This window comes from Chenopodium quinoa, unplaced genomic scaffold (assembly GCF_001683475.1).
Source record: "Chenopodium quinoa cultivar QQ74 unplaced genomic scaffold, ASM168347v1, whole genome shotgun sequence".
Taxonomy (NCBI): domain Eukaryota; kingdom Viridiplantae; phylum Streptophyta; class Magnoliopsida; order Caryophyllales; family Amaranthaceae; genus Chenopodium; species Chenopodium quinoa.
In genome coordinates, this window is record NW_018742418.1 from 1,674,436 (window position 1) to 1,699,558 (window position 25,123).

The window sequence follows — 25,123 nt, forward strand, 5'->3', positions numbered from 1 at the left end:
TCACACAACGACACAATTCCACAATGCACCACAAGCCCGTCTAGGCCTTCAGCTTCTACTACCCCGTCTGGGTCGCCTTCCCCACAAGCCCAAACTCTAACTTCCTCACCCTCATCACCGTCTAGCCCACAAACTCAACCATTACTCCCCACATCTCCTCAAATGCAAACTCGCGCCAAACACGGGATTTTCAAGCCTAAAACACATTTCAACCTATCAGTACAATCAATCTCTCCTTTACCCAAAAATCCAAAATCGGCCCTGCTTGACCCGAATTGGAATGCGGCTATGCATGAGGAATTTAATGCTCTTACTAAACAACATACTTGGGATCTTGTTCCTGAACCGGATGGGGTTAATATCATTCGTTGCATGTGGTTATATAAGCATAAATTCAAGGACAATGGTGAACTTGAGAGGTATAAAGCCAAATTAGTCATTAATGGAAAATCACAAGAGGTCGGGGTGGATTGTGATGAGACTTTCAGTCCAGTTATTAAACCAGCTACTATTCGGACTGTTCTCAGTGTTGGCTTGAGTTATAACTGGCCCATTCACCAGTTAGATGTAAAAAATGCATTTTTGCATGGTGATTTACAAGAGACTGTTAATATGCATCAGCCACCGGGTTTTGTTAACCCAAATGCTCCTACTCATGTGTGTCGTCTTCGAAAATCTCTGTATGGCTTAAAACAAGCTCCTAGAGCTTGGTACCAGCGGTTTGCAACTTATCTTTCTCAGATCGGTTTTGTCTGTAGTAAGAGTGACTCATCTTTGTTTATTCTCCGTCAAGGTAATATGACAGCCTATTTATTACTATATGTGGATGACATTGTCCTCACTGCCTCATCAGAGTATTTGAAAAATATCATTATTGCTCTGCTTAAATCTGAATTTTCAATGACGGATCTTGGTCAGCTGAGCTATTTTCTGGGAATTTCTGTCACTCGTTCTCCACATAGCATGTTCCTTTGTCAGAAAAAGTATGCCGAAGAAATTATTCACAGGGCTAACATGGACAACTGCAAACCTGCTGCTACTCCCGTTGACACTAGCTCAAAACTCAGTGCAACTATCGGACATCCGATTGCAGATCCGTCTTTGTACAGAAGTCTAGCAGGGGCACTTCAATATCTTACCTTCACCCGACCAGACATTGCATATGTTGTCCAACAAATATGCCTTTTCATGCATGATCCGAGAGAACCTCACTTTAATGCCTTGAAACGCATAATTAGGTACGTAAAGGGTACTTCTGATCATGGACTGCACCTTTTCCCATCCAAAGCTAATCAGCTTGTTGCCTATACGGACGCTGATTGGGGTGGTTGCCCGGACACTCGTCGCTCAACATCGGGTTATTGTGTATTCTTGGGGGACAATCTCATTTCTTGGTCCACAAAGAGACAAGCCACTTTATCTAGATCCAGTGCAGAGGCAGAGTACCGGGGGGTTGCCAACGTTGTTGCTGAGTCTTGCTAGCTTCGAAACCTTCTTCTCGAGTTACATTGCCCAGTCCAACGGGCCACCTTGGTTTTTTGCGACAATGTGTCTGCAGTATATTTATCTACCAATCCAGTAAATCACCAGCGTACCAAACACATTGAGATGGATATTCATTTCGTACGTGAAGAAGTGGCTTTGGGTAATGTCCGAGTCCTACATGTTCCATCATCTTATTAGTATGCGGACATTTTTACGAAGGGTCTTCCTCGCCAGTTGTTTCTAGATTTTCGTCACAGTCTTTGCGTCCGTCCTCCTCCCGCTTTGACTGCGGGGGCGTGATAGAGACTATGATTATGTCTCTGTTCGTTCTAGATTATTCTAGTCCTTAATGGACATTTCTGTATTCGTTGTATATATATATTTATGTAGAATTTTCCCAAGACTACTCTAGTAAGTTGTATAATCTAGATATTTCCCTAGTCTAGTAAGTTGTAGTATCTAGATATTTTCCAAGACTATTCTAGTAAGTTGTAATTCTTATAAATACATATTTGAATGAATAAGAGAAGACAAGAGGGATTACAAAACTAACACAAAAGATGGGTTTTAGAGTTAACCTTGGAGTTAGGCAAAGCCCTAGAACCTCCAAGTTGGACACGAAGACTAAGCCTTGGTCACCGAATGAAGACCTATTCCGTGGTGTGGGTTAACCCGGCTCGTAAGTACTTCACCCGTATCGACAAGCATGGTGGTTCAAACCCAAACCGGAACTGCAAGTTCGATTTTATAGTGAAAAGCTAAAACAAAAACTTTACTATAAACATAGAAATATATTATGTTGCAGTAGGGTTGATGATCAAGAACCGCCTTATTGGTAGCACCTGCTTTGAGGTTCAGGCTATACCTGTTAATGAACCTGTCGGTATCTTTCGCAACCTCGAAGTTAAACGCTCTGCAGCTAAGGCTAAGACTAAGGCCAAGGACGGAGTGATGCACGCTCGGTGGATCAACACCAGGACCAACGTGATCCCTTACAAAAAAACCGCCTCCGCCACCCAAGATGACTAATGAAGAAATTAAGAAGGAATTTGATGAATTAGAATATGCCACGTGGCATAATTAGCCTTAATGACTAACGGAGTTAGTTGTCGTTAGTCATTAAGGGCATTTGGTCATAATTTTTTGAAACTCAAGTGTTTTTGGTGAATTTGAAAAAAAAAAGTTGGGTATATGGTGAATAAAAAAATAACTCAAGGGTATATATTGAAAAATCCATAAATAATATGAACTAAACATAGCGTAATTAAATACGTTTTTTTATTTAAAAAGACACAGTGTATAATTTGCTTTATATAGGTTTTTTGGTGCAATCACTCTCAATCCGTTTTGATTCAAAAGATTCAATTAGATCTATAGGAAACAACTAAATAAAAAAATGCAAAGAACTTCTAACTATGAAAAATTATTGATTTATTTACAATTTGCTACTCAACAATCAAATTATGAGATGCCCGGATGAGGATAAAGTCTAAACCAATCTAAATCGGTCCGGTCCGAATTTTAGACAGGTGACGTGTGAGCACCATAGTACTGATTAGTGTGATTATGGGAAAGAATATCCCCTAATCAGTAATCACACTAATCAGTCATCTCTTTCTTTCATTCTCTCTTTGCCCTGTACATTGTCATGGCCACCCCAACAAAGTCCACAGTACATGATCTTCCTTCAATTTTGTCTTCTACTCGAACACATTTTCTCCTTCGTAACAACTTTCTGCAGGTACCTTTCCCTCTCTCTCTCTCTCTCTCTCTCTCTCTCTCTCTCTCTCTCTCTCTCTCTCTCTCTACACTTCAACATGATTGTGATTATTGGAACTTATTCATTGTCATATAACATTTCTCCATTTCGTAATTTCAGTGTTCTTCAATTTAATTCTGTGATCCCCTTTTTAAATGCTGCAAATTTGCTTCTTTTTTAAATTAAAGAAACAAATTTTAACTTCCGTTGACTTTGGGGAGAATCATTTTGAGGTTCAATACTTCAGTATAAACCTACTTAGTTTAATTGTTTTTGTGGGTTTTGATGAATATCAGATCATTTGCCACTTTTTTTTTTTATTTATTTTTTTTGTGAAAATTTGATATTTAAGTTGTATTTATGCAATAGAATTAAGCCAGTTTATGATATTTTCCTGTTCAGCATGTGAAAATCTTAATTAGAGAGGACATTGATTGACAAATGGGATCTTTCAATTTGTTTAAACTAAGTTATGGTGTAATTCTTTGGATGTTATTGATCAATTTTGTGTTATTGCTAACATTGTTGGAAATTTAGTGTTTTCAAGGATACACAAGAAAAACATGAACAAAATAATTTGGAATTGGTGTATCAGGGAAATATGGAACCACTAACTTGAAAACAATAATTGAGCACAATTAGGGTGCTTGATTGTATTCAGCGATTTGTTCCCTAGGTTCACATATGACTGTTACACACTTACACTAAGGCACTTTAGCGTGAGAGGTTGGATTCACATGAACTTATGTTCAGGAATATAAGGATGAAAGATTGAAGATGAATAAAGTTGTGAGTGTATATCTCATTGAGAATCACTGAATATATATAACAAAATGAAGTATGTGACAACTAGGAGATGATCAAAGATCATGAGATATGAATGCCATTAACAGAAATCTATTCAAGGAAAAAAAAGAGTTTGACACCTCATAATAATAGAAAATTACTCTTTGTATATACTCATAGAAATCAGAAGATTGATCTTATTTAAGAGTATTAAAGATAGAATGGAATCTAAGAGAAGCAAAGTTGAATTTTCCACCTGATTATCAGTGTTTCAATTTGTGCCCTATTGGGTGGCCTTGTCCTGGTGGTTGGGAGAACTTCCGACCTACAATTTTATTTTGCCACAATGTCAAAGTGCATGATATAGTTCAGACAAAGTTTATATCCATCTTTTACTAACATAAAAATGATGTGAAACATCTACATATTATGAAAAGTTTTACTATGTATGCAAGTAAAAGGTGGTTTATGAGGCGAATTTCAGCCACAAATTTACTACTATGATGTATCGGACTATTGGCTCTACTGTAACAGGATGAGTTAGATTGGTCTCTTTGTAGAGGCTAGTCATATAAAATAAATGTAATGGTGTATTTTAGAATAACTAATGAATTCAACTTAATGAATATCAGGAAGTTTGCTTATTGAAGTTTGTGATTTTTGTTTGGCATCATCTCCAATTTCTTTGTTGAGTTCAATCTGATGTATGGTCTTTGTATGCAGGTCAGTATTGATATTTTGAAAGGAAAGAAAGTGGGGCTATACTTTGCAGCATCTTGGTGTGGGCAGTGTCGTCGTTTTACCTCAGTTCTTGTTGAGGCCTATAATAAGCTTAAATCACAGGAAAAAGATTTTGAGGTGGTTGTAATTACAGCAGATGAGGATGATGAATCGTTTGACAAGTGCTTCCTGAAGATGCCCTGGCTTGCCATACCATTTTCTGATTCAAAAACTTGTGATAATCTAGATGAACTATTCGAGGTGGAAGAAATTCCACACCTTGTAATCCTAGATGAAAATGGTAAGATTCTTACAGACAATGGTGTTGATATTATTCATGATTATGAAGCCGAAGGGTATCCATTCACTTCAGAAAGAATCAAGATATTAAAAGAGCAGGAGGAAAAGGCCAGGAAGGAACAAACCTTAAAGTCTATATTGGTGTCTAGTTCTCGAGATTTTGTGCTCTCCGCTAATGGTAAAAAGGTACTCCACAGCTAATTAGAATGTTAGAAAATTATAACTTGAAATATACAATTACTTCAATCTACTCTGAAGGCATTTTTCAGTCCAAGGGGGGGAGGGGAGGGTGGATTGTGTTGCATAAATCATTAGTTGCATGTACCTTCCTCTGTAGAAGGGTTCTGATTAGTGATTACAGGGTCCTCTAACATGGACAAAGTTGTCACATTTGTCCTGAAAAGTAAATTTAGTACAGACCAGGGAGGGGTTTTTCTAAATACAAGTTTGATACAAGCAGTCATCATTAAGTATTGCTTTGGTGCTTCCCCAGCTCGAGCATCTCCCAGTTGATATGCATTTCTTCCTGCAAATTCTGAAGGCAACTTGTTCTGACAAAAATGCAGGTCTCTGTTTCTGAGCTTGAAGGCAATACTGTTGGTCTATATTTCTCATTGTCTTCATACAGATCATGTATGAACTTCACTCCAGTACTCGTAGATGTTTATAAGGAGTTGAAGGCAAAGGGAGAGAAGTTTGAGATTGTTTTGATTTCCCTTGATGACGATGAAGAACTATTCAGCCAGGGATTGGCCAGCATGCCTTGGTATTCTTTGCCATTTAAGGGCAAGATTTGTGTCAAGCTGGCCCGTTATTTCAATCTCTCAACTCTTCCCACTTTGGTGATAGTAGGACCAGATGGTAAAACCCTTCATACTAATGCAAAAGAGACAATAGAAGATCATGGATTTGAGGCGTACCCTTTTACATCAGAGAGGTTTCAGGAGCTTGCACAGATAGAAAAGGCAAGGCAAGAGGCTCAGACCCTTGAGTCCATTCTAATTTCAGGGAAGCAGGATTTTGTTATAGATACATGTGGCACAAAGGTGATTAGTTAAATGATATTAAGTATATGTTACACTTGTTTGATTATCTTATTTTAAAGCTTGTATTATACTTTGTATATAAATATGGCATGCCAGCAAATCAGCAGTGTTGGTGAAATCAGAAATTACTGCTTTAGTTGCTTCAATTATTTTCATCTGAATTGTATAATTTCTGGTCCCTGGGAATTTATCTTAAGAGTTCCTTGATTTGATGCTTATTCCAAGTTTTCTCTGATTCTGAGTCATAATAATACCGTGAACTCAATTCTTCTAGTTTATTTTATGCAGGTTCCTGTCTCTCGGCTTGTAGGGAAGAACATCCTCTTGTATTTTGCAGCACATTGGTGCCCTCCATGTCGTGCTTTTCTTCCAAAACTTGTTGAAGCTTATCAACAGATAAAGGCAATAGATAATAACTTTGAAGTGATCTTCATCTCCAGTGACAAAGACCTAACTTCCTTCGAGGAGTTCTTTACTGCAATGCCCTGGTTAGCTATTCCATTTGGTGACAAGAGAGAGGCTTATCTAAGTCGTATATTCAAGGTCTTTGGGGCTCCTAAACTGGTCGCAATCGGATCTGACGGAAAAACCATCACAACAGAAGCCAGGGAACTCATCATGGTTCATGGGGCAAAGGTTTATCCTTTTACCAATGAGAGGTTGAAAGAAGTTGAATCTGAACTTGAGGAGATGACTAAGGGGTGGCCCGAGAAGGTGGAACATGCTCTTCATGAAGAGCATACACTTCTGCTCATAAGGCGTAATGTATATAAGTGTGATGGTTGTGAGGAAGATGGGCAGTTATGGTCCTTCAACTGTGAAGAATGCGATTTTGATCTACACCCAAAATGTGCACTGACAGAGGTTAATGGATTCAGAGATCATAATTTGAAGGATCATGAAACTTCAAATGCTGGGTGGAATGATCATGTGTGTGTTAGTGTATCATGACAACTTGTACTGCTGCATTATCTGAAGACCTAAAATAATTTCATTGTAAGTTTGTAATTATGTTGTGAAGAGTTGAGGAAAACTAGCAGAGAAAGGCAGATGAAGGTGCTATTTTAGTAAAGCCCTTGCTGTTGCATCAGTTGTAGTGAGGCGTTGTAAATTTTGTTGAGAGATTTTCTTTTTCTTTCTTTATTCTGTCCTCACAAGTTTAATGTAATTGATCCTGTTTGGTGAATTTATTCCTCTGTTATAACAGTCAAGGTTGACGTGGTTTTCAAATGGTGGGCTGTGAAAACTAAATCCTGCTTGCCATTGATCATTAATTGACAACGCTTATCTTGATTGCAGGCAGTAGTTCTATTATCTAATTGTACCACATACCCGCCACTAGAATGGACTAATCCTATAATCTAATTCCCAACTAACTAACTTGATTAAAGTCTTAGGGTATGCCCATATAGTACCAAAAGTTAGGATAGAATCTCGTCTACATCGACCTTTGCCACTTTTTTTACACCAATCCAAGTGGGGCTTGATAAATTACTAATTACTACTATATACTTCCAATGTTTTTACTAATGGCATATGGGGAAAAAAAATCCATTTATCTCCTCAAATTCATATTTAAAGGGAGGGATGATACAAGGACGAGGATAAAGATAAATCGATAAAGAACAAAATGACTATTTTGCCAAACACTTTTAGTGTGGACCACTAATATTAAGGTCACTATATTTAAATGTTGTTATTTAAACTTAAAGAGTTTTATATCAATATAAAAAGGTCACTATGTTAAAATAAAGACGATTACTTTAAAATAAAAATCAATGTGTTTATAATAAAGGTCATAAGAGATTAATATAAATTTTAATGAAAATTTAATTTACATGTTAATATGAGTTTAATATATATTATAATGAAAATTTTAATATACTGGTAATATTAAAGGTCACTATGCTAAAATTAGGGTTACTATATTCAAATTAACAACACTGGCACATTTAAACCTCAAACCAAGCTCGTAAAATTTTTAATAAAGGTTAATATGTTAAAATTAAGATCACTATAACGTCAGTTGTTGTCGTGTATAGACCCCAGGTCCACTATAATCATATCATATCACTAATAAATAAAGTCGGTCTCGCAGCCAGGCCACGAGACATCGACACTTGACATTCTAGTTTTTCGCCAAGTGTCGAGCCACGTAGGCGCCAAATAGGTATTATTGTGACATATATGATGCTAAGTAAGCGAATTTCAGATAGAAATATTAAGATAAAAATGTAGTATAAAGTTTTATTATCGATATACTTCTAATAACTCTTATATACAAAACTAATCATAATTTTTAATAACTATCCTATAACTCAGTTCTATTTCCATCAAAAGTTTTAATCAATAAAAAAAATTATAGTTTGGTGAAAATACTTTCAATTAAGTGAAAATAATTTGAGTTCAATAAATATAATTTCAAGTTACTAATAACATAGTATCTATTTACAAACAAAACTACAAAAAGCAACTATTATATAAGTAAATGATATGATGTTATATGTCTAAATATTCTGCATCATAAAAAAGGATTATATGACTATATTTAACATTGAAACCAAAAAGTTTATCCTAAAATTTTATCAACAATGCGGGAATCGCCCGGGCACAAAACTAATCACTAATATAAAGCCGGTCTCGCAGTCAAACCACGAGACATCGACACTTGGCATTCCAGTTTTTCGCCAAGTGTCGAGCCACGTAGGCACCAAATAGGTATTATTGTGACATATATGATGCTAAATAAACGAATTTTGGATAGAATTTTTAAGATAAAAATGTTGTATACAGTTTTATTATCGATATACTTCTAATATATCTTATATACAAAATTAATCATAACTTTTAATAACTATCTTATAACTCGTTTCTATTTCCATCATAAAATTCGATTTAAAAAGTTCTTTAAAATAAGATCCATTTATAATATATTAAAAAAAATAATAGAGAATCAATAAAAATAAGTTTTAATCAATAAAAAAAAATTAGTTTGGTAAAAATACTTTCACTTCAGTAAAAATAATTTAAGTTCAATAAAACTAATTTCAAGTTACTAATAACACATTATCTATTTACAAACAAAATTACAAAAAGTAAACTATTATATAAGTAAACGATATGATGTTATATGTCTAAATATTCTGCATCATCAAAAAGGACTATTATATACGTAAACGATATGACAATATATGTCTAAATATTCTGCATTATCAAAAGATAATATGACCGTACTTAACATTCAAACCAAATAGTTTATTCTAACATTTTATCAACAATCTGGACATCGCCCGGGCACAAAATCTTTAGTCAGGCCATGAGGCAGCGACACTTGGCGTTCCAACGTTTCGCCAAGTGTCACGCCACGTAGACAACAATTAATTATTAATATGACATGTAAGATTTATTTGAAAATATTTTTTGTAAAATAGGATAAAAAAGTTATTTTATAGTTTTATTCTCAATAAAATTTGAATAGATTTCGTACGATAAAAAGGTTATTTTAGAGTTTTATTTTCAAGAAAACTTTGATTTAGAGTTTTATTTTCAATAAAACTTTGATTTAGAATTTTATTTTCAATAAAATACCAATATTTTTATACAAAATGGCGGATCCAAGAGGTAAAAAAGGAAAAAATAAAAAATCAAAGAGACTTGTTATTATATATAACCATTCTCATAAGTCTTAACATGCAACTAGACTTTTTCTAGATGTTCAGAGAAAATGAAAAGAGATAACCGTTCTTTTTAGTTGTATATTATTATTTCTAATTTTTTTAAAATTGTTAAGTGATTATTAATCCATAAAATACCCATAAACGGACAAGTATGATTGTCAAGTGATTATTAATCCATGAGTTAAGAATTCAAACAACATATATATTTTAGATAAAAAGTTTTATTTTAAAATTCAATAAACAACCCGGATATCGCACGGGGCACAAAACTAGTATTATTATGAACCAGGTTCACACAAGAGTTTTTAGCAGTAATAAGGTTATTTATTTAAGGACTTTTTGTGAAAAACTACCTCATATACATCAAATTTTGTGAAAAACTACCTTATAAAAAAATTGTTGTATGAAACTACCTTATAAAAACTAAATGTTGTAAGTTGTTACCATGTGCTTAATTTAACAATAAAAGAGAAGGGGAATTAGGGTTATAAGAGGGTTATGGAGAAATTAGGTGGAAAAAGGAGAAAAAAATGATTGAAAATGGGTCATTAAGCGTCTCTTATTCAATGCAATAATTCGGCAAAATATAATTTTTTACAATATTAATTGTTTTATAAGATAGTTTCTTACAATTATTTTTATAAGGTATTTTTTCACAAAAACTGACTTGTATAAGGTAATTTTTTACAAAAAAATCCTTTATTTAATTTAACTATTTTTTTTCAATCTTTTCTACGTGTATACCAAATAAGAAATAATCATTATTTTATCCTTGTCATAAACACTATTTAACTTTATCTTTTTTTTTTCAATCTTATCCACGTATATACTAAATAAGAAATAATCAATATTTTATCCTTATTCTCTACACTACTTTTCTGTCCCTTTACCAATTGTCCAGATGTTTCCTCACAACTATTGCCACATCCTTATTTAAATATTTTGTCATTAAATCTCATGATAACCACAATTTACTATTTTAGGATGAAAAATCTTGTATCTCCTCATTATCCTCATAAACACTTGTTATGTGAAGTAGCATAATTCTAATGTTCTGCAGAAATTAGCACTCTAGTAAGATACATATGCTATATACAGACTAATGAACATATTATTGCTGATTATAGGCCCTGTTTGGTAATTAGCTTTTAGCTGATTGATGTAACTGATTGTATTAACTGGTTTGCTAGCTAGTTATATTAGCTTATTTGATTAGCTATTTGTAAATAGCTGATTATGTAAAAGTGTTTGGTAAATAGCTATTTATTATTAACTGTTTTAGTGTATTTAATATCCAAAAAGCTAATTTACCCAAGATGACTGATGAAGAAATTAAGAAGGAATTTGATGATATGATGATGAATAGGGGATTGTATTGCGTAATTTGTATTGAGTAGCTACTTATTGTCCAGCTTATAGCTTTATTTTCTAAAATTAGGTGTCTTGTCGATCTTGTTAGCATGAGGACATGAGGTGTTTTTGTTAAAGGTCTGAAATTATTATTGTTTAGCATGAGAATTTTTTTTGTTAAAGTTCTGAAATTTTTATTGTTAATTAATTAGCAAATTTTTTGTTAAGGGTCTGAAATTATTATTGTTTAGTTTTGAGCTATCAATCTTCCACGATTTTTCAATGTACGGCTAACAAAGAATTGTAACCGGCAACTGTAATTGTTTTTATTTATTATTATTTTTTTTTACAAAGAATTGTTTTTAATCTCAACTCTTCAGATATTACTCCTTTCGTTTTAAATTACTCGCAACATTTTGACATTTTGCACTATTCACATATCTCACTTTGACTATCTTTTCTAGTGATTATATGACAACCAATGTAATCATATAAAATATTGTTGGGTCTCTTTTAATGTATAGTTTCTTAATATAAATTTTTTATAGCTTTTATAAATATATAATAAAAGATATCAATGGTCAAATATGTGCATCGTTAAGTGTGTCTAGTTAAAATATTGCAAGTAATATAGAACAAAAGGAGTAAGTGTTTTTCACTTTTCTACTACGTAATTAATTTTGCCTTAATACTACTTGTCGCCATATATGTGATAAATTTATAAGGTCTTCAATTTGTCCATAAGAATTAGTAATATAAATAATTATTTATTATCTTCTAAGCCTTAATTTTATTTTATTTTTTAAGAAAAAAAAAAACCATTCACCAGATTTATGTTTCCGAAAGTCCGAAACAAACAAAAAAAAACCAATTGGGCCAACTCTTGTGCACAAGCTTTTCAGTTTTCACACCAATAAACCCATCCTGACGAACTCAAGAAAAAGAATTTACTTCGAATAAAGTAATCACTTATAATGATAGGAATTATTTAATGTTTGCCTATAATATGAGCCCTAAAATCTTTTTCACAAAGTTTCATACCTGGCTGGTCAAACGGTGAAATTACTTATTTAGGGGCTAATCGGTCAGGAGTTATTTGGTTGGTCAGAGATTACTTAGTCAGGGGTTACTTGGTCGGTCATGAATTACTCAATCGGTTAGGGGTAACCCAATCAGTATTTTGGTGTGTGTGTCAGCCGGACGATGTGGCCAACCACACAAAAGACACGCTGAATCTTTTTTGATGTAAAAATGTGAGAAGTATAAGATTTTTTTTTACACCTAACATCAATACTATTATTTTGAAACAGGATGTTGGATGGACACTTGCCCTCCTATTTTTTCCTGTTTTAAAATAATTTTTAAGAATTAGAAATAATAAGCATCTTTCATCCCAATTCCCTAATCATACCTATTTTGATTAAAAAAATAAAATAAAAAAAATACAACTTTTCCAACCCAACTCCCTAATCATGTCTATTCAGGAAAATAATTTTTTACATCAAAAAAAAATTATTAAAACAGAAATTCAATCAAACAACTCTTTCATCCCAATCCCTTAATAAAATGTTCAAGAAAATAATTTATCGGATAAAAAAAAATTATTAAAACAGAAATTCAAAATTTATAAATTTATTAATCACGTCATTTCAAACATTTGTAGGATTATTAGTTGTATACTTGTATTAGATTTTTTCTTAAACAAAAAAATACGCTTTTAATTTATAAAACAATCCATTCTTATTCTAAATTCTAATCAACACACTAACTCACTAACTCATACTCTATACATCAATTTCTCTTCACTCAATGCTCCATTCAAATAATAATAACAATAATAATAACACTTCATTAAAATCTATACCAAAATACCAAACGACGTTCCCTTCAGTTTCTCTTTTCAATAGTTCTTTATAAAGGATTTGATTCCCAAATTCGTCATTGTTAATTGTCGAATCCTCTTTCCCTCTACTCCAGCGATCTCTCTGATTTTTTCAAGGTTAGTTGTTATTTTCCTTCCCCTTAATTTCTCAAATTTTAAGTAAATTTTAATTTTAATGTCTAAAGTTTTCAATTCCTTTATGTGGTCTTTGAACTCTGAAATTGGGGTTGATGGCGAATCGAATTTTCAGTTTTTATGTAATATTCTATACTTATTTTGCCGTTATTGTGATTAATTTCAAGTTGAATTGAAGGTGTGTTTTTGTATCATTTCTTCGTAATCATTTTTTCAAATGTATATTCATATGCCAATTGTGCAAATAAATTTAATTTTGATGAATTAATTGATTGTTTTTAATTGTGGTTAAGTTGAATTGAAGGTGTTAGGAAATAAGGGTGTAATTGTGTTTGATAAATGCGGAACAAGTCAATGAAAAATAAAAATGAGAAAAGCAATAAAGAAGATAAACAAAGAACAAAAGGATTTACGTGGTTTGGTCAAATTAAACCTACATCCACGGGTTGGGGATTCGAGAACTTCTTCACTATACTCTCCACCCCCGTCGGAACGAACTCTCTTTATTTTTCGATACAACTGATTTTTTTACTTCTGCCTTATACACAAGAAACTTGGACTCGGCTTCATCCTTTGTCCTCAAAAGATACACTCTGCTATACCTCGAACAATCATCAACGAAAGTGATGTAGTAGCGTTTCCCGCCTCTACTTTCCAAGTTCTTAAAGTCTGCTACATCTGTGTGAATTAGCTCAAGTAGTGTGGTCTCTCTCTTTGTGACAGTTTTGTAAGGTTTCTTCACAAATTTAGACTCCGCACACACTTCACAATTTTCAAGTCCATCTAATGACATGTTTGGGAGCAAATTCAAATTCTTCATTTGTTTCAATTTTGTTGCACCAACATACAACACAATCTACTATGCCACAATCCATTCAGTGTTGTTCTTACTTCAGAGATAACCGCAGCGATGACATCTTCATCCTCATTCTCAGCTAGATGAGCCTGATTTTTGTTACCTCCACTCGACTTCGGATTTTTCTTCTTCTTGTTCTTGCACTGCGAAGCAAAATGCCCCACTTCACCACATGTCCAACACTTGACAGATTTCTTCTTCTCAATCTTGCCCTTAGCTTTCCCTTCTTCTCAAACTTCCCCTTCTTGACACGATTGTCACCTTATTTTTAGCTGCTAATTCATTCTTTGGCTTGGAGGAGACATCCTTAAGCCTGTTTGATTCCTCAATCTTCATGTGGCTCACAAGTTCTTCTAGGGTTAAGTCCCTCTTTTTATGCTTGAGATGATTTCGATAATCAAACCCTGGTAATTTCTCAAGCAGGATCTCACACATCTTCATACCTTGAGCAAGAATTTCAGCAACATAATATTCATACACATGGACTTGGTCCTGATAGGCTTCGAATTAACCAACTTGAAGTTCAACTAATTTCCAGTCATATACTTCTTTTTTCCGGCATCATCAGCACCATATTTCTTTTCTAAAGACTCCCACATCTCCTTAGCAGATTTTATATTGACATACAAATCAAATATGTTGTTTTTCATGTGATTCAAAAGATGATCCCTAACAAATTTATTGTCACGATCAAATTTCTTGATTTCAGATTCATTAACAACAACTAAAGAGATGCTTTGGCTAGGGACGGATTCTTTATTCCCAGCGACGGGGGTACTAGGAATATCAATCATAGCATTAGTTTGAACAATAGGTTTTGGGGCATCCTTAAACAAAACATAATAACCTTCTACTTGTTCAAAAGCAATCAACATTCTTTGTGACCATCTCTTGTAATTAATTCCCTCAAGAGACTTAACTTTAGTCAGATCTAAGTATAAACGAGTTTGAGAATTGCTAGTCATGATATCAACAGTATAATATACTATCTCGCTTCTAAATTATTGGTAAAATAACCGTTGAAATCAATAACAAAAAAGATTAGAACTTTCCTGGGTTGAAGATCTCAAACTCACAGTCGTGCCGCGGAACAAAATCCACTACCTTAGAAGCGAAATACGCCACCACCGGTACAAGTTTCCTAGTGACGCCCCCCCCCAAGTTTAACGCAACTCTCCTCGTAATTCGTGCACCTGAAGAGTGGAATTACTCAAGAACTGTTCAGATCTCAAAGGGTAGGTTTGTGTTTGAGTGTTTAGGGTATTTCAATAGTGAAATTAACGTATGATTGAAATAATAGCCAAGGAGTAGCATTTATAGGAGTAATAAGAAAAAGGAAACAATAGCACAAGCCTCACGCAAGGCCCATACCACGGCTGGGCTGGCGAGCTATCGCTCTCTAGCGAGTGAGCTACCGCTCAGCCTTGCCGTAGCCTTCGCTCGCTGGCGAGCTATGAGCTATAGCTCCCTCGCTGGAGACCTCTCGCTCGGATTTGCTGCAAGGCATTTCCAGCAGCGAGCTATAGCTCACACATAGGTGAGCTCTCGCTCGGACCTGCTGCTGGCCATTGAGGGCATCCGAGCTCTAGCTCTCTTGCTAGCTCGGTCTCACGCGGCTCACCAACTTGCTTGCTACACCTTTCCCTCGTTAACTCCTTGCACACTCGGTAAAGCTTCGATTTGCATTACTAGAATTGCAAAAACTCTAACTATTCATTGGGAAAATAATTGAATCTCTTAATCTTCAACCAAATTTCCTCATGCTTTCATGCATGTGTTGATTTATTATTCCCAGATTGCCAGCTATATTAGTAAAAGTCAGTAAGATTATAAATTCATGACCAAATTTTACAGTACGGGTAATTTCCTGATCTCACGGATATTAGTATGGATTTTCAAGATTTTATTTTTCTTTAATTTTGAGTGTTTTGTTTGGGTTCCAGTTTTGTTAGATGGGTTATGAATTGCTGCTATTAATCACAGTATATCATCAATTGTGGGCTTATTTAGTGATCCAAATATTGGTGATGCACACTAGAATTTGCTGAAAGAGTTTAATGACAACTGAGTGAATGACAATTAGGAGCAAAGGTGAATGAATAATAACTAATGCAAATATGGTCAGTTCTCAGCTGTGAAAGTAATGTGAAATCAGCAAGTTATACTGATGTGTAACTTTTAAATTGACTGTAGGCAAAAATCTTAACACCTGTGATTTGGAAAATATACTTAATATGTTTCTATCAATGGATAGAACTTCTGTAGTGTGATTTATCCATACCTCTCAATGCTTTCTATACCAATTATTAAGTTTTGTAGTTAACTAATAATGCCACATTTTGTATGTTTCATAGTTTAGTGATAGGAGCAGGTTGATTGGGCTTTAGATATAAGTAGTTTAGGTAAAAAATTATGCATGCAATTCTTAGTCTTATGTTTACAATGCTAATGCCAAGCATTTAAATGCAGGTGAATAATATCCCAACAACAATTTAACGACTTTGACTACATGTTTGGTGAGTAAAATGTGCTGAACTTTTTGACGAAATGGGTGGTAATATGAGTTTTCGGCTACAGATAATGGCAATATAGGAATGGATGGATATGAGGCGAAATGTATTTCAATACATAGTTTATAGCAGCTTACGAAGGTGCCATAAACCCCAAGGGTCCTCAACTGCCACTCATTCACGGAAATTACATCCACATCTAAGATTATACCAATTTCTTTGACATTGTAAAAATATTGGATTTCCAATACTGTAGAAGTATTCTTGCTACAATAGGTTACTATGTTTTAGGATTTTTTTTTAAAGGTTTAGATTGATTCCTTGCGTTACGCTTAATTTCATTTTAATTGTTTCTTTGATTCAATTGAAGGATTTTTTGTGGCTATTACGAGTATTACTATGAGCAGTTTGTTCTCTGTTATTCAGTGGCCGATCGAACTCCATTGTTTGCCAGTGATGGTAACGACAATGATTGTTTGGTTAGACGTGTCTTTTGTTGTGTGTTTAAAGCGTGTCTTGCGTTTTCTTTGGTGGCAAAGGAGATACAAAGGCCAGGGGTGATGTTGGTGTAAACGAGATTTGATTCAAGGTCTTCGACATTACGTCCCGAGAGTTTTAAACCCGTGCATCGCACGCTAAATACTAGTTCAATATTTAAAATATGATAAAAATAATACTACTCCGTATAATGAATTTAGACGGAATATTTTTAGACGACTCGAAATACAATTTTGCATAAATAGTACAAAAATAGTGATGTTAATAGCAAATTGTCAAGATCGTATTATTTTGCACACATCGACACACCATTACTAATAAGTGAGATTCTTTTAAGTCATTTTTTATTTTTATTATTTTTGAAAGATATTTTAAGTCATTTTTCTATTTTTTTAAATTAATAAATGAGTAAATGTGCTAAAAAAAACATAGAGTTTAACCGTCCAAGAAGTAGGACTGAGCAAAACTATCTGAAAATCCAAAAATCCGATATCCAATCCTCATCCGATCCGAAAATTATGTATATCCAATCCGAAAAAGTCGGATATCAGATATCCAAATTTTAGATTTCGGATACCGGATATCGGATCGGATATCCGATTCGAAATTTAAAGAAATCACTCATTACTCCGATATTTCAGTACTCCATATTATTTTTTTACATCATATAAAAACTACCAAACCCTAACAATTGAGTCCCCGCGCCCCCACCCGCCTCTCTTTCTCTTCTCCTCTTTTTCTCTCTCTAGCTTTTTCAGATTCTCTCTCCTTTCCTCATCTCAAATTCTCAAGCAATTAAATCTCAATTTTCTCAGATCTCCTCAACCAAGACAACCATTCAAATATTCAATCGTAACTTTCTCTCTCCTCTCCTCACCTCACCTCACTCTCAATCTCTCAGATCTCAGGCTCTCACTCAGCTTTCACGCCCGGCTCAGCACCTCATCGCGTCGGTATGTTTTCACTCCATCAGCTTCTCACCGTCGTCAACGGTGGTTCTTAACCTTCGAGAGTTCCACTAATTGAACACCATTACAATTAGAACCATTGCGAGTTCGCAAAGGTGGAGCGTCATTTGGTTGATTGTAATTTGGTGAATTAGATTTTGATTTTTTTTATTATTTAGAATTTCGGATCGGATACGAATATCAAATAACCAATTTTTCGGATATGGTTACCCGATTCAAAATCCAATTTCGGATCGAATATTCAATCCATGCTCGCCCCTACCAAGAAGTTGCTATCGTGTCACTTCCTAAGATAAGTAGGCCAATCTTCATTAATAAGAAAATTACGAAGAATAAGACGCATTGACTGAAAATTAGATAATACACTCGGGTGCACCATGCTCATGGTGCACTCGGGTAAACAAAAAAAGGCGGAAAGAACATATAATGTTTGATAAAGAACATACCTATATTTGACAAAGAACATACCTTTAATATGTTTTTTAAGTGTGATCAGTGTGTTCTTTGAGTAAAATTATATGTTCTTTATATTATAACTTATGTTATTTAACATATGTTGATAAACATATATTTTTTTTGGGTTTAATAATACAAAGTATGTTTTTTGAATTTGGCGTGTATGTTCTTTAAGGTCGTAGTGACTCCCAAATTCTATTTTTTATTATCATATGTCATATTTAAATTACTTTTATTATCGTATATTCTTTGAGTTTGATTAGTGTGTTATTTAGGTATTAACTATATGTACTTTACAATATAAATTATGTTCTTTTAACATATGGTATTTTGAAATTTGATATTGAAATCTTAAATTATTTTTAATTGAAAATAATGTTAGAGTAAAAAACAAAACTAAATTATTATGGGAAGTTGAATTTTTTTTGGAGAGATAGAAAACTATTTTTTGGGGAAATGATATCTTTGGTAAGGATTTTCTAAGAGGTGATCAACATTGGCATGACTCGCATCCCGACCCGATCCGGCCCGAAATAGGGTGGGTTTGGGCAAACCTAAAAATACATTTTTAGTTAAAACTCGAACCGGGTTCGAAAAAAGCCCGAAAACCCGCTACTTTTCTACAGGTTTGGGCACAAGAAATTATGATATGGCCCGACCCTACTCGATTTTTTATCACCTCTAAATTTTTCCCGTTAATAATGTGTAATTTTTCAGAAAATTTTATCAAGTTTTTATCTCGTTCTTTTTATTATATCTTTATGTTCTTTGGTAATGCATGTTTTTGTCAAATACAAACATGTTTTTTGTCAAATACATGTATGTTCTTTATGAAACACATGAGATTCTTTCCGCCTTTTTTTTATTTATCCGGGTGTACGATGAGCACTGTACACCCGTGTGTATAAACCACGGATTACGCATTGACTTCGAGTCGTCTTTTTTAATTCTTACCCACGCTAAATTTGCGTAATATTTCCCTTTTTTTTTCTCTCTATAAAACTCATTTAAGACCGTTCTCATCATCATTCTACCAATTAATCCCAACAAATTATTCCTTTCAAAAAAAAAAAAAAAAAATCCCAACAAATTATTACAAATTCTGCAAAATTTAAGTGTGAAATGGCTGATTCTTATGATCTGAGTGCTCTTCTTTCTACAGAGGAGAGAGATTTTCTCATTCGCAACAATGGCGACCAGGTAACCTCCTTTCTCTCTTACCTTTTTCATTTTTGATAATTTTGTGGATTAATTTGTAAAGTTATTAACTTTACCTTATTTTATGATTAGGGTGCAATTTGTTAAAAAAAAAAAAAAATGATATGGGTGCAATTATGAAATTTCGCCATATTTGTTTTTAGACTTTTAGTTGCTTTTGTAAGGGGGTATTTCATTTATTCCAATTTTTTCTTGTAAATTAATTTTGCATCTTCATTCTATTAATTTTTGATTGGTAGGAAGTTTTATCATCATCCCATTTCCGGGGTTTGATATAAATAATAAATATTTTTGGGGGGTATTTTGCATCTTTTGTTGATATTAGTTGGCGATCATAAGGGTTTTCCATCAACCCTTTTCTGGGGTTTATGTAGATTAGGTCAATTTATTTTCAATGTTAGCAAATCTAAATGTTTCTGAGAAAAAAGTTATGTTTATGTTTTTCACTGTATGATTGCCTGAAGGTGGTTGATTTGATTGTTTGTGGATGTTGTTATGATTTGGGGATGGTTGACTTTCAGTTGAAGCAAGTTTTTTGGTATTGTGCATTAAAGTTTAGATGATTATGTCTTCTTTTGTTGGATTGCTAAAGTTGATCAGTTAAAATGTATATGGGTGTCAATTTAATTGTTTATGGATAATATGATATGATTTTGATTTGGTAAGTTTTGTTTAAGTGGGTATGTGTTCTATTGTTGGATTCGATGTTCCATCATTCGAATTTTCTCGTTGTTTTTGCTGATCATTGTAGGTCAAAATCAATGGTTTGAGTGGAAAGACTCTGGGTCTGTATTTCTCTGCATCATGGTGCCCACCTTGCCGTGGTTTCACCCCTACTTTGATTGAAACGTACAAAGAACTCTCCGAAAAGGGAGACTTTGAAATCGTCTTCGTTTCATCAGATAGAGATGAGGAATCCTTTCAGGGTTACTTCTCTAAGATGTCATGGCTTGCTGTTCCAATTTCTGATAAAGACACAAAAAAGAGCTTGGGGGAAAAATTCAGTGTGATGGGAATCCCTCATCTTGTGATCCTTGATAAAGATGGGAAAGTCTCAACCAGTGAAGGGGTGGAATTGGTCATGGAACATGGTGCCCAAGCATACCCATTTACACAGGAAAGAATCAATCAATTAAAAGAGGAGGAAGAGGCTGCAAAGAGAAACCAAAACTTGAAAACTCTTTTGGAAAATGGATCCCGAGATTTTGTAATTTCAAGTGATGATAAGAAGGTATGATTCATTTTATCCACCTGGTTGTTGAATTTAGATTCTTGGTTTCTTATGTTGTTGAAGACCTATAACAATTTTAGGAGTATTTTGTTATAGAGTCTAGGTTTTGGAACTTGGAAAGTATAGAAGGAATTTTGTTCTCAAATCTACTCCATATATCGAATCTCTTATGGGCTATGGCAATATAATTTATAAACTACGGTAAAAATGTCCTTTGAATTGGATTTTCAAAGGGTTTTAGATCAACTAAGATGATTGATGCTTTGTCCTGAAGTTGATTTGTGGTGTGTACATGCTTTCACGCTAAGTGAATTTGGAAGTTTAGGAAAAGATATGATTGAAATCCTTTTGTTGCATGAGAGTGCGAGTCACATACTTTCGTTTCTGGAAGTCGGAAAATGGTAAGATTTGTTTCACGTTATCTCAACTTACTGTAAATTTTGGTATATTTACTCTGTTTGCTACCTTCCCTAGATATTCATTTGCTTATATTAATTTTGAATTCCCATCAGGTTTCTGTGAGTGAGCTTGAAGGAAAGATGGTTGGCCTCTATTTCTGCGTAGGATCCTATAAGCCCTGCACTGACTTCACCAAGAAGTTGACGGAGGTTCACAAGGAACTCAAGGAGAAAGGCGAGAACTTTGAGATTGTATTAATCTATTTGGATGATGATGATGAAGAAGGATTTAAGGAAGCATTGGCACAGCTGCCATGTTTTGCCTTGCCCTTCAAGGATAAGAAGATTGAAAAACTTGCTCGTTACTTCGAACTGGCATCCATTCCCAGGCTGGTCAAATTGGGCCAGATGGAAAAACTCTAAATCCAAATGTTTCAGAACTGATAGATGAGCATGGTGCTGCAGCCTACCCTTTTACTCCAGAGAAGCTGGCTGAGCTTGCTGAGATTGAGAAAGCCAAACTTTTGTCGCAGACACTTGAATCAATTCTGGTTTCAGGAGAACTGGACTATGTCATTGACAAAAGCGGCTCTAATGTAAGGATTCCTTTGTTTTTTTTTTTTGGCACTTTAAGGGATCATAATTGGAAGGTTGCAAATGTACTTCAAGTTTCTGCTATTTACTTCGGTAGTTAATGTTTTGTCTTTCTTATTGTTGCTCAGGTGCCTGTATCTCAGCTTGTTGGGAAATATGTGCTTATTTATTTCTCCGCACACTGGTGCCCTCCATGCCGCACATTTACACCAAAGCTTATCGAAATATATCATGAAATAAAGGCGAAGGAGAATGCATTTGAGATCATATTTGTCTCCAGTGATCGCGACGAGTCCTCATTTGTCGAGTACTATGCAGACATGCCTTGGTTGGCCCTCCCATTTGGCGATGAGAGGAAGACTTCCCTGTCACGCAAGTTCAAAGTGCGAGGTATCCCATGTCTTGTGGCAATTGGACCAGAAGGTAGGACAATTACTACTGAAGCCAGACAGCTCGTAGGAGCTCATGGGGCAGATGCATTCCCATTCACTGAGGATCACATAAAGAATGTAAAAGAGAAAATTGAGGAGATGGCAAAGGGGTGGCCTGAGACACTGAAGCACGAGCTTCATGAACACATGCTGGTGAAGACTCGTCGAGATGGTTATTATTGTGATGGATGTAATAATCAAGGGCATAGTTGGTCTTTCCACTGCAAGGAGTGTGACTTTGATCTGGATCCCAAATGTGCCTTGAAGAACGAGAAAAGTGCAGAAGAGGGTGACAAGGGCAAGGTAGAGACCAAGGAAGGATATGTCTGTGAAGGTGATGTTTGTCGTAAAATCTAGATATGCACCTCTTTGGCGAGCCTATGCTGGCTGAATCTTGCAAGTATATGAGGGTCTTTGGATTATCAAGCTGTTTTCTTTGTGTGTGATTTGTAACTAATGATGTTTTATTAATATGGTTATTTGCAAGGAGTACATTAGCTTAGAAGGAATTTAGTGTCCGATGCTATCTTGAATCGTTTAGGATTTATAATGGTGTTTGAGTCGGATAAATTTATATTGCCTAAAGGTGGTTTATTTGTAGGACTTGGTTACTTGTGTGATGGAATGTTTAAGCTTAGTATTTCTAATGCTTTGAAAGACAATGTGTATGTTGTTAATGATTGCTCTTCTCTATGGCATGTAAGACTTGGACATATTAATTATAAGAAGTTGTATTTTATATAAAAGCATGATTTAATTCCGTCTTTTGATCCAAGGATAGAGAAGTGTAGGACATGCATGTTAACAAAAATCACAAGGAAACCATTTCCTAATGTGTAGAAAAGAAAATGCATTGCTTAATTTAGTGCATAGTGATATAGCACACCTTCCTTAGGCAATAAAAAGTATTTAGCAATTTTCATTGATGATTTTCAAAGATTTTGCTATGTTTATTTATTGCATTCTAAAGATGAGGCCCTTGACAAATTTAAAATCTACAAGAATGAAGTAGAATTGCAAACAAACGGTAAAATCAAAAGATTAAGAACCGATAAAGGTGGTAATACTATAATCCAAATTATTTTCAATCAATAGGAATAGTACATGAAACTACCGCGGCATATACACCACAACAAAATGGTGTAGCGGAAAGGAAGAATAGGACTCTTGAAGAAATGATTAATTCCATGTTGTCCTATTCAGGATTGAATGATGGATTTTGGGAGGAAACGGTATTAACCGCTTGTTACATTTTAAACCGAGTTCCAATGAAAAGGAATGAGGTAACCTCATATGAGCTATGGTACAAAAAGAAACCAAACTTGAGTCATCTCAAAGTTTAGGGTTGTAAGGCAATTGTAAAAGTGCCGGAACCTAAACGTAAAAAGTTAGGTGAAAGAGGAGTGGAATGAATTTTTATAGGATATGCGGAACATAGCAAATCCTATAGGTTTTATGTGATTGAACAAAATGACTATTGGTCATCGGCTCATACCACCATTGAGTCTAGAGATGCATTGTTTGATGAAAATAGATATTCATCAATTCCTAGACCAAAGGATATAACTCCAAATATCGATGCTCAAAATTTTGACCAAATTGAATTTGATCAAGAAATTGATGACCAAACTCATTTAGAGGAGGCTTCAACCACTACTAGAAAACAGCCCATTTCCGACGGACCGGTTCCGACGGACGAGTAATTCCGTCGGAAATTTCCGACGAATTCAAATAATCTATCGAAAATCCGTCGGAATTTATGTGTTTTCCGACGGAATATAATTTTTTTTTTTAAAATAAGTTTCTCATACTTTAAATCTCACGCCTCTCATTCCTCTCTTAAAAAAAAAACAAAACCCTCTCTTCTCTTTCTCTCTCCTCCTCTTCCTCACGCCTCTCCTCTTCTCTTTCTCTCTCCTCTACTTCCTCTGCTATCTTTGTTTCTCTTTCTCACGCCTTTCTTTATCTCTCTATAGTTTGTACGATCTAATTCATGGTTTTTACGGTCAAATTTGACCTTGAAATCCTTAGATCTAAAGGTTTCACGGTCGAATTTGGTCGTATTAAACCAAATTCGAGTGAAATTCAAAGCTTCGGTTGTAACAAAGGTATGTTTTTATTTTTTTGTTAATTTATGGGTTGTGAATACATATGTTTTCGGCGGCGGCGGTGGTAGTTTTTAGGTGGGTGGTGGGGTGGTTTGCTTAAGAAGGGTGGTTCGGTTGAATTTGTTAGGGTTAAGGTTGTAGATCTGGGTTTGGTTTGGGTGTTAGATTTGGATTAGTGAATCTGGTCGTTTAGGGTTAGGGGGGTGGGTCTAGTTCGGTTAGGTGGGTGGTAAGGTGGTTCGGTTAGGGTGAGTTGTGGTGTGGTTCGGGTTAGGGTGGTGGGTAGGGATCTGGTTTGTGTGTGTGTGTGTGTTTTGTTTTTAAAGGTGGCTTTGGTGGGGTTCTGGTGGTGGTTTTAGTGGTTGGGTTGTGGGTGGTGGTGCGTGTTTAGGGGGGCTGGTAGGGCTAGTGTGGAGCTAGGATGGAGGTTGGTGGTTTGAGTTGGGGGCTGGGGTGTGGGCTGGTAGTGTGGGGTGACAGCTGGTGGTGGTAAGGGGTGGTGGGAGGCGTTTTATTTTTTTGTTTTTTTTTCAGCATTTTTCGACGGAAATTCCGTCGAAAATTTTTGGCGAAATTGTGTCCGTCGGAAATTTTCGACAAACTTTTTCCGTGCCGGAAAATATATTTCGATGACTGAATTCCGTCGGAAATTTCATCGGAACAATGTTTCTGACGGAAATTCCTTCGGAAAAAGTCATTTTCCTACAAATAGCTT

The 25,123-nt window shown here is 34.8% G+C and overlaps 1 protein-coding gene, 1 long non-coding RNA gene and 1 pseudogene across 2 annotated transcripts; all 3 read left to right on the forward strand.

Annotated features, from left to right (window-relative positions):
- The first annotated feature begins 3,037 nt into the window (after positions 1-3,037).
- Positions 3,038-7,366, forward strand: LOC110708743 (probable nucleoredoxin 1). Its single transcript, XM_021886958.1, has 4 exons — positions 3,038-3,226; positions 4,754-5,236; positions 5,617-6,096; positions 6,385-7,366. Exons 1-4 carry the CDS (start codon positions 3,134-3,136, stop codon positions 7,045-7,047), a joined length of 1,719 nt encoding a protein of 572 aa, XP_021742650.1. The 5' UTR covers positions 3,038-3,133; the 3' UTR covers positions 7,048-7,366.
- A 5,184-nt stretch (positions 7,367-12,550) lies between these two features.
- LOC110708750 lies at positions 12,551-16,890 on the forward strand. Its single transcript, XR_002508794.1, has 2 exons — positions 12,551-13,122; positions 16,466-16,890. It is a non-coding gene; the product is annotated as an uncharacterized LOC110708750 (long non-coding RNA).
- A 2,375-nt stretch (positions 16,891-19,265) lies between these two features.
- On the forward strand, positions 19,266-22,957 carry LOC110708756 (annotated as a pseudogene).
- Positions 22,958-25,123: the final 2,166 nt, after the last annotated feature.

Bases quoted from the DNA above. Each gene is read 5' to 3' on its own strand.
- LOC110708743 (XM_021886958.1), top strand. From the start codon at position 3,134: ATGGCCACCCCAACAAAGTCCACAGTACATGATCTTCCTTCAATTTTG. The intron at 3,227-4,753 runs GTACCTTTCCCT...CTTTGTATGCAG, and splicing joins TTCGTAACAACTTTCTGCAG to GTCAGTATTGATATTTTGAA. The intron at 6,097-6,384 runs GTGATTAGTTAA...TATTTTATGCAG, and splicing joins TAGATACATGTGGCACAAAG to GTTCCTGTCTCTCGGCTTGT.